At 38.8% G+C, this 17,594-nt stretch overlaps 1 protein-coding gene across 1 annotated transcript in view; it reads right to left on the bottom strand.

The window, feature by feature from the left end:
* The window catches only part of Dis3 (exosome complex exonuclease RRP44-like protein Dis3), a 219,245-nt gene extending 207,130 nt beyond the window's left edge, over positions 1–12,115 (bottom strand). The window contains exon 1 of the mRNA XM_090385074.1: positions 11,813–12,115. Within this exon, the coding sequence (XP_090241200.1) occupies positions 11,813–12,034 (222 nt within the window). The 5' untranslated portion in view covers positions 12,035–12,115. The remainder of the gene's footprint in view (positions 1–11,812) is intronic.
* Between the last annotated feature and the right edge of the window lie 5,479 nt (positions 12,116–17,594).

Raw genomic sequence — 17,594 nt, forward strand, 5'->3', positions numbered from 1 at the left:
AAACGTAGACTAACAACATTTGATAATTGAGAGCTATTAAGTGCTTGATAATTCCTATATTCTATTATATTATAAATCAACAGGGATTACCTTTATTTTAGATATAGGACGCTTCTTTTCCAATTCTCCTAGTCCAACTCGCTAATAATTCTTGAGGTTGGCGATATCTATTTTTTAAACCAGGTGGGACATCTTCCCCACTGTCAGAACCGTAGTGGTCAGACCGTGCGGTCTCAACAATGAGCACTCAAGAACACCTGGTTTAAAAAATAGATATTGCCAACCTCAAGAATTATTAGCGAGTTTGACTAGGAGAGTTGGAAAAGAAGCTTCCTATATCTAAAATAAAGGTAATCCCTGTTGATTTATAAAACTAACGACATTACACAACCAAATAAATTGAAAATAATTAATAAAATGAAATAAAATAGACTGACCATTACGCCCCATCTCGACAGAGGATCACGAGGCCAATAATAGTCAGGGAATCACTGCATTTCGAACGCTACCTTAATGAGATTTCACATAATTCGGAAACGGGTGACATCAATTTTTTTTTATATTAATTATCGATTATGTACTGGGCATCATGTGGAGGATGTGCATTTTGCTGCCCCTAATGATAGCTTTATATTTATTTATCTTCTTATTTCAATTCATTCTAACTTTCAAAGCCATTATTCAAATATAAATCAGGTAGTAGTAGTGGGTCTGACGTCCTAAAGCTGCGCCTATACCATCATCTATATTTTATTTCCTTTTTCTGTCTACATAAACTGGTTAAACTTACATTATGTCGGTAGTGTGGCTCTGCTGCTCTAGAGTGCTGTCTAGAGTGCTACAGTTTATTTCTCGCTGCATAAGGACACAGCTATGCAAATTCTCCGCATTTGTGGATCGATCGGAAGGGATGGAGGGGGTGGCTCGATTCTTCAGTTTGCCTTTGCGATGATTTGTCTAGCAATTGAAATACAGCGATTCCGTGACCATTATTGGCCTTGTGGTTCTCTGTCGACATGGGGCATCATGGTCAGTCTATTTTGTTACTTTGTTTCATTTTAGTAGTTCGTTTTAGTCATATTTTGGTGATATTTCACGTCTCTCGGAACTGGTACCTTACAAGGGGAGGTGCCACTAAATTATTATATAATTGGCTTTATATTTTAAATTTAATATGGATTTATTATTAATTGGGTTTAATTGAACTTCTAAACTATTTGGAGACTTTGGGCTACAGATTCAGTCTTGTTACCTTTACTTTTCCCCTCCCTATTGATTTAATTTTTATGTTAATTTTTTGCTCTACAGTTTTGCTATGCTACTGGTGTATGTATTAATTTTATTTTTTATATTAATTATCGATTATGTACTGGGCATCGTGGAGGATGTGCATTTTGCTGCCTCTAATGATAGTTTTATATTTATTTATCATCTTCTTTCATTTCTTTCTAACTTTTAAAGCTATTTTTCAAATATATACAGGGTGTCTCAAAAATATTGGTACAAACATTTAGAGGAGTTAGGTAACATCTAAAGGAATGTGAATCGCACAGGAACCCATAACCGGAAATGTCACAGGAAAGTAGTTGCAGAGGCACAAGAAGCAGAAATGACACAAGACAGTAATTAGTGGCAAACATTTATTTGACATAATATTAACAATGGAGTACGAGATGGATGCATTTCATGATGTTACAACAGATGCTTGAAGGTTCCGCTATAAGACACGATGCATGCGTGACACCGATGCATCATGGATTGGCGGACATGGTCGAACACACCTGAAGTTTCTTTGACAGTAGCAGCAGCGCAGACGAGTCTCGCCATGAGATCCATTTCCATCTCCACAGGCGATTCATACACAATAGATTTGAGGGCTCCCACAGAAAGAAATCAAGGCTCGATAAATCAGATGAGCGTGGGGGCCAGGCAACGGGTCCACCACGGCCAATCCATCGATGCCCAAAACACCTGTTCAAATGGTCACGAACACACCTTCCATAATGGGCAGGTGCCCTGTCACGTTGAAACCAAATGCTGCATCTCACATTTGCTGGAACATTGTCAAGTAACCCTGGTAGAACTTGTTCAAGAAAGATCCGATATTTAGCGGAGTTCGTGCAGGATGGTAACAGGTATGGGCCGACTAAGCAGTCACCGACCATACCTGCCCACACATTTATTGCGAAGCGATGTTGTGCCGCATGGGGGCGCACACCACGTGGATTGTCGTGAGCCCAAACATGAGTATTGTGATGATTGAATAAGCCTTCCCGAGTGAAATAAGCCTCATCCGTGAACAAAACATAGGCTGGAAAATTCAAGTCTTGAACACTTTCTTGGAGAAACTACTGTGCAAAAGCCACACGTGCAGGATGATCTTGGGGGAGCAATAATTAAACCCTTTGGAGATGAAAGGGGTGTAAGGAATCGTCATGCCAGACACGCTGTACACTGCAATGAGACACTCCTAAGGCAGAGGCAATGGCACATGTGCTGGTAGTAGGATTATTCTGGACGGCATTCAACACACTTTTTTCCATGGCGGGAGTGTGCGTCGAACATAGTCTGCCCGCACTACTCCTGTTACCTCTAAATGACCCATAATTGCACAAATTTTGATGCACACGCGCAAACAAACGGTGGTCCGGTACATGTCTGACTGGGAAGCGTTCTCCATAAATTCATTGAGCGGCTCGTCCATTGCCCTCTGCTAATCCATACACTAGTTGCATGTCTGCCAGCTCACAGTTCGTATATTGATGCATGCTCTTCTTGCAGCGACTACCGTGCCGTCTACCGACTTAAGGCGATGTTTCCGGTTATGGGTTCCTATACAATTCACATTCCTTTAGATGTTACCTACCTCCCCTAAACATTTGTACCAATATTTTTGAGACACCCTGTGCATATCACTGAATAAAATTATCAACCAAAATGGTTCTATAGGTCAAGGAACCTATATTGACACCATAATGTTGTTTATTATTATTATTATTATTAATACTATTAGTCATATGGTGCAAGGAAGCCTGAGGCTTATGCTGTACAAGTCAAAAAAATTCCCAAGTTACCCTGAGAGAGAGAGAGAGAGAGAGAGAAGCAGAAAGGAATCACCAAGAGAGAGAGAGAAGAATGATGATATCCAGCTATCATACTCTATGTGAAAGGTTACACAACAAGCAACTATTCACATTTCTTAAAATACTTTTTTGCAGCATTCCTCAACTCACATGGAGTTCAATAAAGTTCTTTGGAAATTTCTGTTTTTAATAATTAGCTATAGCACTTTGCTGCAAGAGATCAGACATAGATCTTGGGGAATAAACTAATCCCTCAGCACCACTAAATAAGCCTAGTCCTTCAAAAAGAATAGAGAATAAGCAAATGATCATGGCACTGCTGCCTGCAACATAATGTTTAATGGGTTATATTTTAATTAGCCATAACGACAAGGATTTTTTGTTCTGCTCCAGAAATAAACTTCAACACTATGACCTGTAATAAATAATATTACATAACACCCATGCAAAAAAAAAAAAAAAAAAAGACACAAATAGTAGTAGTAGAAGCATGTGACACAAGAAAGCAAGCTTATGTAGCATCAGCCAAAACAAAACCATTTCACACATCCATTCCCTCTAAACGTTTGTCCTGTTCCTCCTTGAATTTATTTAAGCTATATACTTCCACAATGACATGAAAGTTTGTTCCAGCAATCACCTACCCTCTGGCTAAAGGCAAATTTCTGCACATTTATTCTATCTGTCTTTCCTCGATTTGAATTTAAGCCCCCTCAGGTTTGTAATCTGAGCAAGAGGAAGAATCCCATCAGAATTGAGCCTGCTCAACCCATTCAAAGCCTTATACTCCTCAATCAGATGAACTCGCAAGTACCTAGTCTCCAGATGCTGCAATTTGCAGAATTTTAGTCTTTCTTGTTAAGAGCACCCTTTCGCTACCCTCACAAATCTTGTTGCCCTTCTCTGTACACGCTCAAGCAACTCTACATCCTTCCTAAAATGAGGCCTCCAGACCCTTACACAGTACTCAAAGCATGGCCTGACCATTGCCTTATACAAAGGGATAATCACCACCTTTTCCCTACAAGCAAAATTCCTGTATATCATTGACATTATCCCATGACCTGCTCTTGCAGCCTGTCTACATTGCTCAGAAAACTTCATATCCAACTGCACAATTACCCCCTGGTCTTTTTCATTCTCCACCCCCGAGTGTAGTACCACACAGTTCGTACGTTTCTTTTGGGTTACTGCCACCCATACGGAGTACTTTGCATTTTTCAATGTTAAACTTCAGTTGCCACTTATCAGCCCATCTGCCCAAATTTTCTAGATCCTATTGCAGTAGCACACTGCCATTACTGTCATTAACAACCCTGTCAACCTTTTTATCATCTGCAAACTTCGACACTAAGCCTGATATACCTTCATCAATATCATTAAAAATATACAAAGCAACAGTGGGCCCAACACCAAACCCTGTGGGAATCCATTAATAACATTAGTCCACGAAGAGCAGTGTCCATTGATTACCACCCTGTCTTCTCCCACTAAACCACCCTTTTATCCATTGTAGCAACTTACCCTTAATACCATACTGCTCCAATTTGTACAGTAGTCTTCCTTTTGTAGAAGAATAAGAGAAATTTACCTCAATACAATATGTAGAACACTTACGTATGATACTCTCCAGAAATTAAAACAAATAAGAGATTAACGCAAAATGATTACAGTAAAGCATCAACTGAAAACAATTAAAAACTTAATGAAAGTTAAATTTTGAAAAATGATTTTCCTTCCTCCAATTTTCCTTAGGAAGGAAAATGGTTTTTCAAAATTTACGTTTAACTTTAATAAATTTTTTGATTAAAGTTAAAAAAAACACTTGCAGTGGTGCCAAGAACACTGTGATTAGACAGTGGAAAGACAATCCAAGCATCTGGAGATAGTATCGTGGTATGTATGGGGGTTGTTTGTTGGCACAGACTGTGTCCATTAATACCAATGGAAAGTCGAATGTCATTCAGGGAGTATCTGAATTTTGTATCAGATCTGCACTCTGCAATGCAATGTTACACATATCTCAAAGGTGTTGGCCACTTTATGGCCAACACCTTTGAGATATGTGTGCATCATTCCAGAATCATGCAAGAATGGTTCAGAGAACATGACAGATTTCCACCATCTTCCCTGGTCCCTTCATTCACTTGATCTCATTCCTATTGAGAATGTGTGGGATGTGATGAAGTGAGTGAGTGAGCTACTTGGCAATGAAGTCCTCTTCCATCAACTTTGTGGGAGGTGTTTTGCTGGAAGAATGATTACAATTAGAAAAAAATACACTAAAACACCTTACAGAAGAATCCATGCTGTGCTGTACACTTGCTGTTACTCAAAACAAAGGCAGCCCGATTCAACACTGAATAAAGGTTTTATTTTTTTTTGTCCAGTGTGTACTACAAAAAAATATACAGGGTGTCTCAAAATTACACGGCATAACTTCAGGAATGAGTTCCTCATATGTAGACAATAAAAATATATCAACATAGTTCCGGAAATGCTTGGTTCCAAAGTTATTAACCGGAATCTCCCGCAGGTGATTTCCTTCATCACAAGGTACTGACAGAACCTGGTAGGTTTCCATTCCGACCATGTACTCAAATCAGGAGCAAGCAGATATGCACTTTATGTATGGTTTGGCGGATGGCAATGCTCTCGAGACTCATCATTTGTACCACGAAAGGTTCCCAGAACGAAGATGCCCAGACAGGAAAACTTTTGAAGGTATCCATCGCCGCCTTTGTGAACATGGGACCTTTACACCTCGTGCTACCGACTGAGGACGACCAAGATCTACGACCTCTGAAGTAGAGGAGATTTTGGACGTTGTGTATGCCACTCACTCCTGGAATAAGCACATGCAGAATAGCAATGCAACTCTGCAATGCAATGAAATGCAATGGCTGTTCAACGTTCGACTATTTGGAGAGTGTTGTGAGAATGCCAACTGTATCCTTACCATTTGCAATGGGCACAGGCCTTGTCACCAGCAGATTAACATGACAGGAATTTGACGAGACAGGAAAACTTTTGAAGGTATCCATCACCGCCTTTGTGAACATGGGACCTTTACACCTCGTGCTGCCGACTGAGGATGACCAAGATTTACGACCCCTGAAGTAGAGGAGGAGATTTTGGATGTTGTGTATGCCACTCCTGGAATAATCACATGCAGAATAGCATGCAACTCTGCAATGCAATGAAATGCAATGGCTGTTCAACGTTCGACTATTTGGAGAGTGTTGTGAGAATGCCAACTGTATCCTTACCATCTGCAATGGGCACAGGCCTTGACAAGTCCATGACAGGTCGATGTGAGGCCTGTATTCAGGCAGAAGGTCAACATTTTGAACAATTACCATAAGGTGATATGAACAGTTAAATGTCACACACAGACCTTCAAAACTCGGAAACCAAGAATTTCCGGAACTATGTTGATATAAAATATTTTTATTGTCTACGTATAAGGAACTTATTCCTGAAGTTATGCCGTGTATTTTTGAGACACCCTGTATATATGTATATTTTTTCACGTCTTTCGGAACTGGTACCTTACGGGGGGGGGAACCACTAAATTATTATATAATTGGCATTATTTTAAATTTTAATTGGATTTAAATCTCTAAATTATTTGGGGACTTTCGGCTACTGTTTCTGTCTTGTTACCTTTACTTTCCCCTCCCTGTTGATTTATTATTTTTCATGTTAATTTTCGCTCTACAATTTTTTGTCATACTACTGGCTTATGTTTTAGTTTTATATGAATTATCGATTATATCTGGGCATCATGTGGAGGATGTGCATTTTGCTGCCTCTAATGATAGCTTAATATTTATTTATTTATTTTATGTTATTACATTCTAACTTTTAAGTTATTATTTAAATATAACTCAGTGGTAGTAGTGGGTTGATATGCAAAAAAGCAGCACCTGTGCCGTCATCTATTCTCCTTTTTCTGTTTATATAAGCTGGCTAAGCTTACATTATGTCAGTGGTGTGGCTCTGCTCTAGAGTGCTGCCTGTTCTATAGTTTATTTCTCGCTGCATAAGGACCACCGCTATGCAAATCCTCTACATTTGTGGATCAACCGGAGGAGGAAGGGATGGTTTGGTCCTTCGATCTGTTCGCCTTTGCGACGATTTGTATAGCGACTGAAATGCAGCGATTCCATGACCATTATTGGCCTCGTGGTCCTCTGTCAATATGGGGCATAATGGTCAGTCTATTATTTTGTTTTCTTTTAGTTGCTCTTTTTAGTTCATTTTTGGTGATATTTCACGTCTTTCGGAACTGGTACCTTACAAGGGGGAGTACCGCTAAATTACTATATAATTGGCATTATTTTAAATTTAATTTGGATTTATTATTATTAATTGGATTTAAATCTCAATTATTTGGAGACTTTCAGCTACTGTTTCTGTCTTGTTACCTTTACTTCCCCCTCCCTGTTGATTTATTAATTTTTATGTTAATTTTCACTCTACAGTTTTTTGTCATACTACTGGCTTATGTTTTATTTTTATATGAATTATCAATTACACACACACACACACACACACACACACACACACACACACACACACACACACACACACACACACACACACAATTATATTGATATTATGTATAGAAATATTAATGAATTATTTATAATATATATATTATTACTTAACTCTTCACCCATTTTTATCCTTATTACACACACACACACATAGGGCGATTCACTACCAGTGCGACAAACTTGCAGAAGGTGCAGGGGGGCACAAAGACGAATCGGAATCACATAGCATTGCAGGGTCTGAAATGCCTTCGTCATGCGGTAGAGGACGTTGAACGGGAGGTCCCGTGAACAGCGATCCCGCTGGAAGTCAGCATTTGCGAACCGTTTCTGTTGAAGAAACCAAGTAGCAAAAGTGCTCCGGAGTGGATAATCTGCAGGCTCCAATGATTGGACGTGTTGCAGATGGTATGAACTCATTTGGTTTGTTGACAGTATCCTCCATACGGTGGATTGGGAAATACCCAATCGTTGGCCTACTACTCGAGTACTCGTACTCGGATTGCCTTCTGCAAGACGTAGGACATTCTCCTCATTGTCTAGCGTCCTCGTCGTTCGCTCTTGATTCATGGTACCTCTCGTGAAACAACCAGTCTCACGTAACCTTCTGTGCACATGTGTGAAAATCGTATGATGAGGAGCACGCCTGTGCGGGAAATGTTCCTGGTACAAGCGCAGAGCGGCGAGCCTGTTACAGTCCGCAGCTCCATACGCGAGGTGCATGTCAGCCAGTTCAACGTTTGAATACTCGTCCATCCTACTGCCTCGGGAACTGGTTCGCAAATGCTGACTTCCAGTGGGATCGCTGTTCACGCGACCTCCCGTTCAACGTCCTCTACCACATGACGAAGGTATTTCGGACCCTGCAATGCTATGTGATTCCGATTCGTCTTTGTGCCCCCTACACCTCCTGCAAGTTTGTCGCACTGGTAGTGAATCACCCTGTATATAGGGTGTTTCAAAAATACATGGCATAACTTCAGGAATGAGTTCCTCATACGTAGACAATAAAAATATTTTATATCAACATAGTTCCGGAAATGCTTGGTTTCCAAGTTTCGAAGATCTGTCTATGACACTTAATTGTTCACATCACCTTATGGTAATTGTTCAAAATGTCCACCTTTTGCCTAAATACAGGCTTCACATCGACATCTCACGGACTTGCAAAGACGATGCCAAATTCCTGGCATGTTTCGTATTGTCTCACAACTTTCCACAATTCGATTGCGGAGAGTTTTTCTATTTGATTGGCTTTCGAAATTTAATGAATTATTATTTTATTATCCTTACATTTAGATGTTCTAAATTATCTTAGAGAGTTTCTGCTGAAATATTTTTACTCTTGTTACCCCTCTCTTCCCTCCCTGTTGGTTTGATCATTATGTTTAAATTTGACTATTTTTGCTCTTGTCTTGCCATGCTGCTGGCATTATTTTTTTATTTTTAATTCTTATTCATTTTTATGGTTATATTTCAAGCATCATGTAGAGGAATATGCTTTTTGCTGCCTCTGATGTTTGCTGTACCTTTTTATTTTATTTTTATTATGAAAGATTCAGTTGCCAACTATTTTAAACGTTATTCAAATATATGTATAATTATATATATATTTTTTTGTAAAATAATAACGAGGTAAACTTCTCTTATTATTTTACAAATATTGATATCAACGTAGAACGTATTGAGCATTACAGCTCTGGTTCATACTATATATATATAGTATAAATAGTACATTGATATTTAAATGTTTCATTATTATATCTGACTTGATTTGTGTGTATACAAAGTTGTTAATGGAACGTGAAATTCATCTGATCTCTTACAGAATAACCTCCAGGAAAATTTAAACTGAGAGAATCTCTACACACAATTTACAATACACACTTCCTTCAACAATAAGCTTGATATCAATTTATTCTGCTCTAACAAACAATTTAAGAGCAAATAAAACCTTGAATCCATTTTTCTTAACTTTACCTCTGTTCTTATTTCTCTATATTTGATCACACAAAATTATATTCTTGGCACACTCATATCATTAATTACATCATTTATATATCCATTTGAGGATTACTTTATTACCAGTCTTTTGTTTTATTAAGTAAATATCTTATTTAACTTATGATGGCCTGTGCCAGTAACTCTATGCCACAGTCAATGCAGTTTTATTATATACATATATATATATTTTACCATTATTACGTAAATATCCATTTATTTATATTCATATGAAACCTAACAATTCAATTTACAGTAGAGCATCGATAATCCGAACTAATTGGAACTGGGGGTAGTTCAGACTTCCAATTTGTTTGGATTTTAGAACTTATCAAAAATACTGTTCTGGAGACTAAAAAAAAAAAGGTTTAGTAAGTTTAGAAATAAAATCACTAAGTTTTACCTACATATTTTTATTCATAGGTAACAAAACAAGTGGAACTTTCAGTTCGATTCAGTTCAAAAGTTCGATTCTGCTCGTCTTCTATGGTTTCTTCTGCAATACAGTTTTATATAGGCCACAGTTTTTTTCATGCATTTTTTAAATTCTGCAAAGTGAGTGATTCCCATGTGTCAGCTAACATGTAGCAGCTGTCTTCGAGACTGAGCTTTTCGAAAAAGCTACAATGCTTTCTTTATTGCTTTCTACTAAAAGTAAATGATGCAAGACTTTTTTTTTATAGATTCTCTTCAACTTTTCGATGACTCCCTGGTCCATCACTTGGAGGAGTGCAGTAACATTTGATGGAAGAAAGGTGACCTCGAATCAGTCGTCTATTTCAGTGGTTCCCACTGGTGTGCTGCAAGATTAGAAAAAATTCCATTGAGTTCAATGGCAATCACTATTTTGGTGTGCCATTAATATTTGTCTTTTAACTTAGTGTGACTTGAGTGACAAAAGATTGGGAACCACTGGTCTATTTTGTTTAATGTTTCCACTGAAGGATGCGATGGCATGTTGTCTAGGATAAGTATGACCTTGCCCATTTTGCCTTCTCGTTCATGATATTTCTTGACATTCGGAATAAAATTGTTGGTAAACTTTATCAGATTACAAAGTGTGTTGAATAACAGATTACAAAGGGTTATGTTTAGTTAATACTGTATGTATATTAATTAAACTATGTATGTAAGTATAAATTTATTTTTATTTTGGTAATCTGTGGATTAGCAAAATAATTCTTCCAATTTTCACATATCATTTAATTTTGTTAATTGGTAAGGTAATAAAAGTGTAAGTTTGTGCTTTATATCTTAATTTTTATATCCTTTAAATAATATTCCTCCAATTTTCGCTTATTAGAATTGCCATTTAATAGAATCAAAATTTAATTTGCAAACTTGATCACAATAATCAGCATTTACTGTAATTATTTATTGCCATTTAATAGAATCAAAATTTAATTTGCAAACTTGATCACAATAATCAGCATTTACTGTAATTATTTTATGGCACTAGCATAAAAAAAATAAATGCTGGCTCGTTCATATTATTTATTGACGTTTCAAATTACTAATGTTCGGGAGGCTCTACTGTATTTAATATTTTTATTTGCATGAACAAGCATTTTGTGTTTTTCCTTAAAAAAATAATTGTTCAGTTGATGGAGGTACTTGTGAATACAGCTACTTTCGCTTATTATAAGATCTTCCAGGTAAGAATTTATATAAAACACTTCCTGTTTATGTTCTCAGCATAGGATAAAAATTTATGGTATGGATTCTATGCTAAATCTTTCCAAGAAATCACTTCAGGCATCCAGTGTTATTTTGCTTGTATTGACCCTATAATAACAAACCTCGTTCAATTCTGTACAAACCTGTATCTGTCATCTGAAGTAAGCAGAAAATACTGTACTTCAAGAAATTGAAGTGAGGAAATAGATGAAGATTTCTGGTAGATCCCCTGTATATTTAATAGAAATTATAATTTTCTGATTTAACTGTTTGAAGTTTTAAAATAAAAAATAATAATAATAAAAGTACGTTTTGTACGATAACAATAATGTCAATTATGTTCAAGGTTACAAATAAAAGGCACAAAAACACTCTACCTTTAGAGAAGGGCAGAAAAATGGCCTAGAGACCTTGCCAATCAAAGAAATCTAAATTCGTTATAATCAAACACTGTATAAACAACAAATAAATTAACTTTACTTTGAACCTTACCTGATGTAAAAGAACATTAGTGTCTGGAATAATGTAGTGTGAAAATGAACACAATTCACTGTGGCTCGTTGGTTCTTTTTCTAATAATCCCTCTTCATGGCCAGGACAATCGCTGCAAAGGCAAGATCCACAACCAATATCGTCTCTGAGATAATGTTCACGAACAGTTTTCACTACACCTCCTTTCTTGTTTTTTTTAACGAATATTTTTGAGGTAATCATTCTAAAAACTATAATTAATATGCCTAACGTTTTAATATACAGCGGATGCTAAAAAGAACGAATTACCGTACACAGATATAAAAGGACGACATACCATGCGTTTGTCACGGAGCGCCCTCTTTCTATTTTAAAGTTCGCATGATATTTTTTAAAAAAAATTTAAATATTAGTAAACATCAAAGAGACTGATCGATCAATCAAAATCCGTTTATTCAACATAATTGAAGTACAATGACCATCAACATACAGAAACAGCAAAATATCCAGGTTTTGAAAGACCACTTTACCAAAGGGTTCTTAGTACATTAATATGAGGGAATGAACCGTTTTCGAGATAATGCACATTTTCTGTTAACATCTGCCACTGACTATGGGAGCACTCTGGGAGGGTAGTCTGTATTGCTGAGACATTGTACACGCTGGATATGGTAGGAGGTACAGTAATTGGCGCAGTAATTGGTAGGAGGTACAGTAATTGGGCTCCACACACTACTATGACTCAGTACACGCTCTTGCAGAGCAACCCTCCTTGTCGAAATTCCTGGATTTTGTTCTATTCTTTCTAACGTCTGCGCATGTAGTATCGTCACGCGCAGACGTGTCGTCACCGTCCTCCTCACACCGAGTAGAAAAGGCCCGGATTCGAATCCTGTCGACGTCGCAAGGAACTTTAGTGGGCTTTTTTCACTCAGTGGATCATAATTTTTATTCTTTCTATTTTTTTTTTTTTTCCCTGGTTCTTGGGTTTGGGCGGCCTGAGACCAGGGATGTTGGCACCCAACAGTATTGCACTTCTTCTGTTGGGTGCAAGTTTGTGCTTAGCAGCACTCTAGAGTATAATAGTAGAAGGAGGTCCGGCTCCACGTGCCGGGGATGGGCATCAGATTGCAGCTGAAGTTGTCAGCTGCAATCTGATGGCAGAGTGACCTGACATAAACAACACATTAAGCTCACAAACATTCCTTCAATACTATTGTAATCTTTCCTATTCCAATTTTGGTTATTATTATTGGATATATTAGTGTAGATTAATTTACACATTAAAAATTCTTGTTCTGGAATTTCAACTTCTTAGCTATATTTCAGGCCCACTTTACAGTTTTCTGTAAAATAAAGAATTAGGTGGAGATGGGCATTTGCCTGGGAACCACCCCGACACAGTTCACACACACACACACACACACACACACACACACACACACACACACACACACACACACACACACACACACACACACACACACACACACACACACACACACACACACACACACACACACACACACACACACACACACACACACACACACACACACACACACACACACACACACACACACACACACACACACACACACACACACACACACACACACACACACACACACACACACACACACACACACACACATGTCGTCATAGTCAAGATAATTAGTCTTACCAATCAAAACGCTGTTTGCATAAATGTGTGTACTCCTCATGGCTCTTACTTTTTAGTTTCACTATACTGTCCACCAACTTCCAACATTACACTTCATTTTGCCTGACTCGATGAAGTTATTTCTTTGGTAGGTACTGCCAAATTCATTATAATGTCAGATGTTAATGCCAAATCCAGTCTATGGCACTCCGACCATACTGATAACAAGGGTTCACTCATAGAAGACTTTCTCCTTTCACATGAAGCTGACGGTTCTAAATAAACCCGGCTCACTTTATACCTTTAGCTCTCTAAATGACGAATCAAATATAGACATCACTGCTACTTCTTAGACTGTTTCTTCAAACATTAATGAATGGATATTTGCCCAAGACATTTGCCTAACATTTGAATGGACATTTGCCTAACATTTTCCCAAGTGACCATCGCGCGATCACCTTCTCTGTGACTTGCTCTGCACAGTCATATGATCGTCCACTACAGGACCTTAGATGATTTTCTTTGCGACGAATCATGTGGATGGTTTGATGACTCAATCAACACTGACTTTCCACATGAAACCATAAACTTCATCCATCATTTTACAGCTTTTGAATTAGCTTCCTATGTTAATAATGCTCTCAGCTAAGACTGTTATAAAGCAGCCAAAAAGAAAATTCAGTCTTTCCATCCCACTCCATGGTGGGACCGAGAACTTACTTTGCTTTGCACAGCAAGTGCATCGGGCTAAGCGTACTTACCAACGACATCGCAGGAACTGGCCACCTCCTGACGTCGAAAATCTTAAAACAGAATATCAGGTTCTCAAAAGACAATACGTCAAAACCATCACCACCTGTAAAATAAAATCTTGGCAGAACTTGGTTACTTCTACTGGCAATCGGAACCCATGGGGCCTTGTTTATCGCCTTAACAGAAACAAATCCTATTCTCCTGCTGTTTATTGGTCGGTACCCGCAAACGGCACCGAAACTCTCACCTGGAAGGACACCATCAATCTGCTTCCTTCTGATCGCCCAGAGGATGACTTGACTACTTATCAACAAATAAGACAGTTCAATAGCTCTTACACTACTACTTCTCAATCTCAGTCATTCACGCAGCTGGAAGTGGACACAGCCGTCCTAAAAATTAATCCAGGCCTCGACCTTCATGAGGGCATCTTTATCAAACAATTTCACAAGCTACATCCAACGGTTCTTCCGATATCAAACAATTCCACAAGCTACATCCAACGGTTCTTCCGATATCAAACAATTCCACAAGCTACATCCAACGGTTCTTCTCTATTCAGCAAATGACTGAATGAAAGCACTTTCCCTGTTATCTGGAAGACAGCTCTTCTTAAATTAATTCCTAAACCTTCAAACACCCCGAATGGCAGGTCCTTCCGTCCTATTGTTCTGTTATCACATTTGGCCAAAACACTTGAAAGATTGATTGCTATAAGACGCACTTCTCTTTTCACTAATACCTCTCTTGTATCAGATGATCAATATGGTTTCCGAATTGGACGAGGAATTGAAGAAGCAGTCGTTAAATTCCTTTCTCGAGTTAACCCTGCAAACTCTAAATACGTTCTTGCTATTTTTATTGATTTCTCTGCGCCGTTTGATCTGTTATTGTGGTCTAGTTTGTTTTTGCTCGCTTACATCTGCCGATTGTCCTCTTCCTCTTTATAACCTTCTAAGAAGTTATTTTGAAAATCGTACAGTTTCTGTTATTTCTGGATCCAACTCTGTCTCCCGCTCTGTCACTAGAGGCTGCCCCCAGGGCTCTGTACTTTGGACCACTCGTCTGGAACATCGTTCTTGATGAATTTGCTAATTAAAACTGTTCCATATACTTCCAAATTGGCTTGTGCAGATAATTTCACCCTGCTGATCCAGGGCAATTCCCGTGCCTCTCTTGAAAGTATTGCCAATTTAGTCATGTCAGATCTCTTTCTCAATGGTCCACCATAAATAAATTATCCATATCCTCCACGAAAACTAAAATGACGCTGGTTAAGGGTTAGCTTAATATTTCACAGCCACCTGTTGTAAAACTTCAAAACAAATTACTGTCCATGGTTTCTTCTCTAAAATGTCTTGGTCTGATCATTGATAGTAAACTTACATTTACTAAACACTTGGAAGATCTCTCAGAGAAAGTCAAAAAACTTACATTTTCACTTCTGCGTCTTTCTAAACAATCTTGGGATCGTAATTCTCGCTCTTTCAATGTGTTTCTACCAATTTGTTCTTATGGCGTGGCCGCCTGGTTCCAGCATGTTAAGAGGGTTTCAGTCCAGACTAAACTTCATAGCATTCAACGTAAAATGCTTTTAGCAATGTGCAGGGCCTATAGGACTGTGTCTACTCCTGCTTAGCAAGTCTTTAACGGATGCCTGCCCCTCGATCTCTTTCTTCTGTACCGAGGCCTGTGCTTCTCCATTAGGCATGCTGTCCTGTTACCTTCCTTGGATTACTATCGATGTTACTGTGGATCCTAAGACAGAGAAAAGACGCTGTTGGAATATTTTGATGCAGCGATGGCAAGACAGATGGTCCGCTACCTCTAAGGATCTTGTTACTTTAAAGTTCATCTCAAACGTCACCTTTGCCACGTTAAAGTCCACACAGAAATGGTTTTGTCCTGGTCTGTACACTCTCTGCTTACTCTCTGATCATGGCTCCCTTAACGCCAAACTAGCAACTTCAACCTTACTGAATCACCTCTCTGTTCCCGTGGTCCCACAGAAAACTGGGAACATATTTTATATCACTGCCATCAATACCTAGATTGTCGACAAAACCTTCTTCCCTCCACTAGCATCACTGTACCCGGTAATGAGCTGGACTTTCTGAGCACCAGAGAAAATTTCCAGTTCCTGCAAGAATTTGCTCGTCATGATTTGATAGTTGGAGACGCTTTCTCACTCAACTACGGAATACCTCCTAGCCTTCCTAGTGGAGACTCCTGCTGGCACTGGCCTTTGGTCAGAGCGGGATAACATGTATATTTGTACAGGGTGTCTCAAAAATATTGGTACAAACGTTTAGAGAAGGTAGGTAACATCTAAAGGAATGTGAGTCGCATAGGAACTCATAACCGGAAACGTCACGGGAAAGTAGTAGCAGAGGCACAAGAAGCAGAAATGACACAAGACAGTAATTAGTGGCAAACCTTTATTTGACATAATATTAACAATGGAGTAAGAGATGGATGCATTTCATGCTGTTACAACAGATGCCCTAAGGTTCCACCATGAGACACGATGCATGCGTGACACCGACGCATCATGGATTGCGGACACGGTCGAACACACCTGAAGTCTCTTTGACAGTAGCAGCAGCGCAGACGAGTCTCGCCACGAGATCCATTTCTGTCTCCACAGGCGATTCATACACGATAGATTTTAGGGCCCCCATAGAAAGAAATCAAGGCTTGATAAATCAGGTAAGCGTGGGTGCCAGGCAACGGGTCCACCATGGCCAATCCATCGACGCCCAAAACTCCTGTTCAAATGGTCACGAACACACCTTCCATAATGGGCAGGCGCCCCATCATGTTGAAACCAAATGTTGCGTCTCACATTTGCTGGAACATCGTCAAGTAACCCTGGTAGAACTTGTTCATGAAAGATCCGATATTTAGCGGAGTTCATGCGGGATGGTAACAGGTATGGGCCGACTAAGCAGTCACCGACCATACCTGCCCACCCATTTATTGCGAAGCGATGTTGTGCCGCATGGGGGTGCACACCGTGTGAGCCCTCTGCTAATCCATGCACTAGGTGCATGTCTGCCAGCTCACAATTCGTATATCGACGCATGCTCTTCGTGCGGCGACTACTGCTTGAATGAGTAAACCAGAAATAATCCCTCTCCCGAACTGATGAACAGCGCCGCGTACCGACTTACGGTGACGTTTCCGGTTATGGGTTCCTATGCGTTTCACATTCCTTTAGATGTTACCTACCTCCCCTAAACGTTTGTACCAATATTTTTGAGACATCCTGTATATATATATATATATATATATATATATGTATGTGTGTATAAAGGCACTATATATATAACTTTTTTTTTTCCTCTCTTTTCTTTCTTTTTTTTTTATTTCACTTTTTATATTTAT

Source organism: Mastigoproctus giganteus, chromosome 11, assembly GCF_048544385.1.
Source record: "Mastigoproctus giganteus isolate SK-2022 chromosome 11, ASM4854438v1, whole genome shotgun sequence".
NCBI lineage: Eukaryota > Metazoa > Arthropoda > Arachnida > Uropygi > Thelyphonidae > Mastigoproctus > Mastigoproctus giganteus.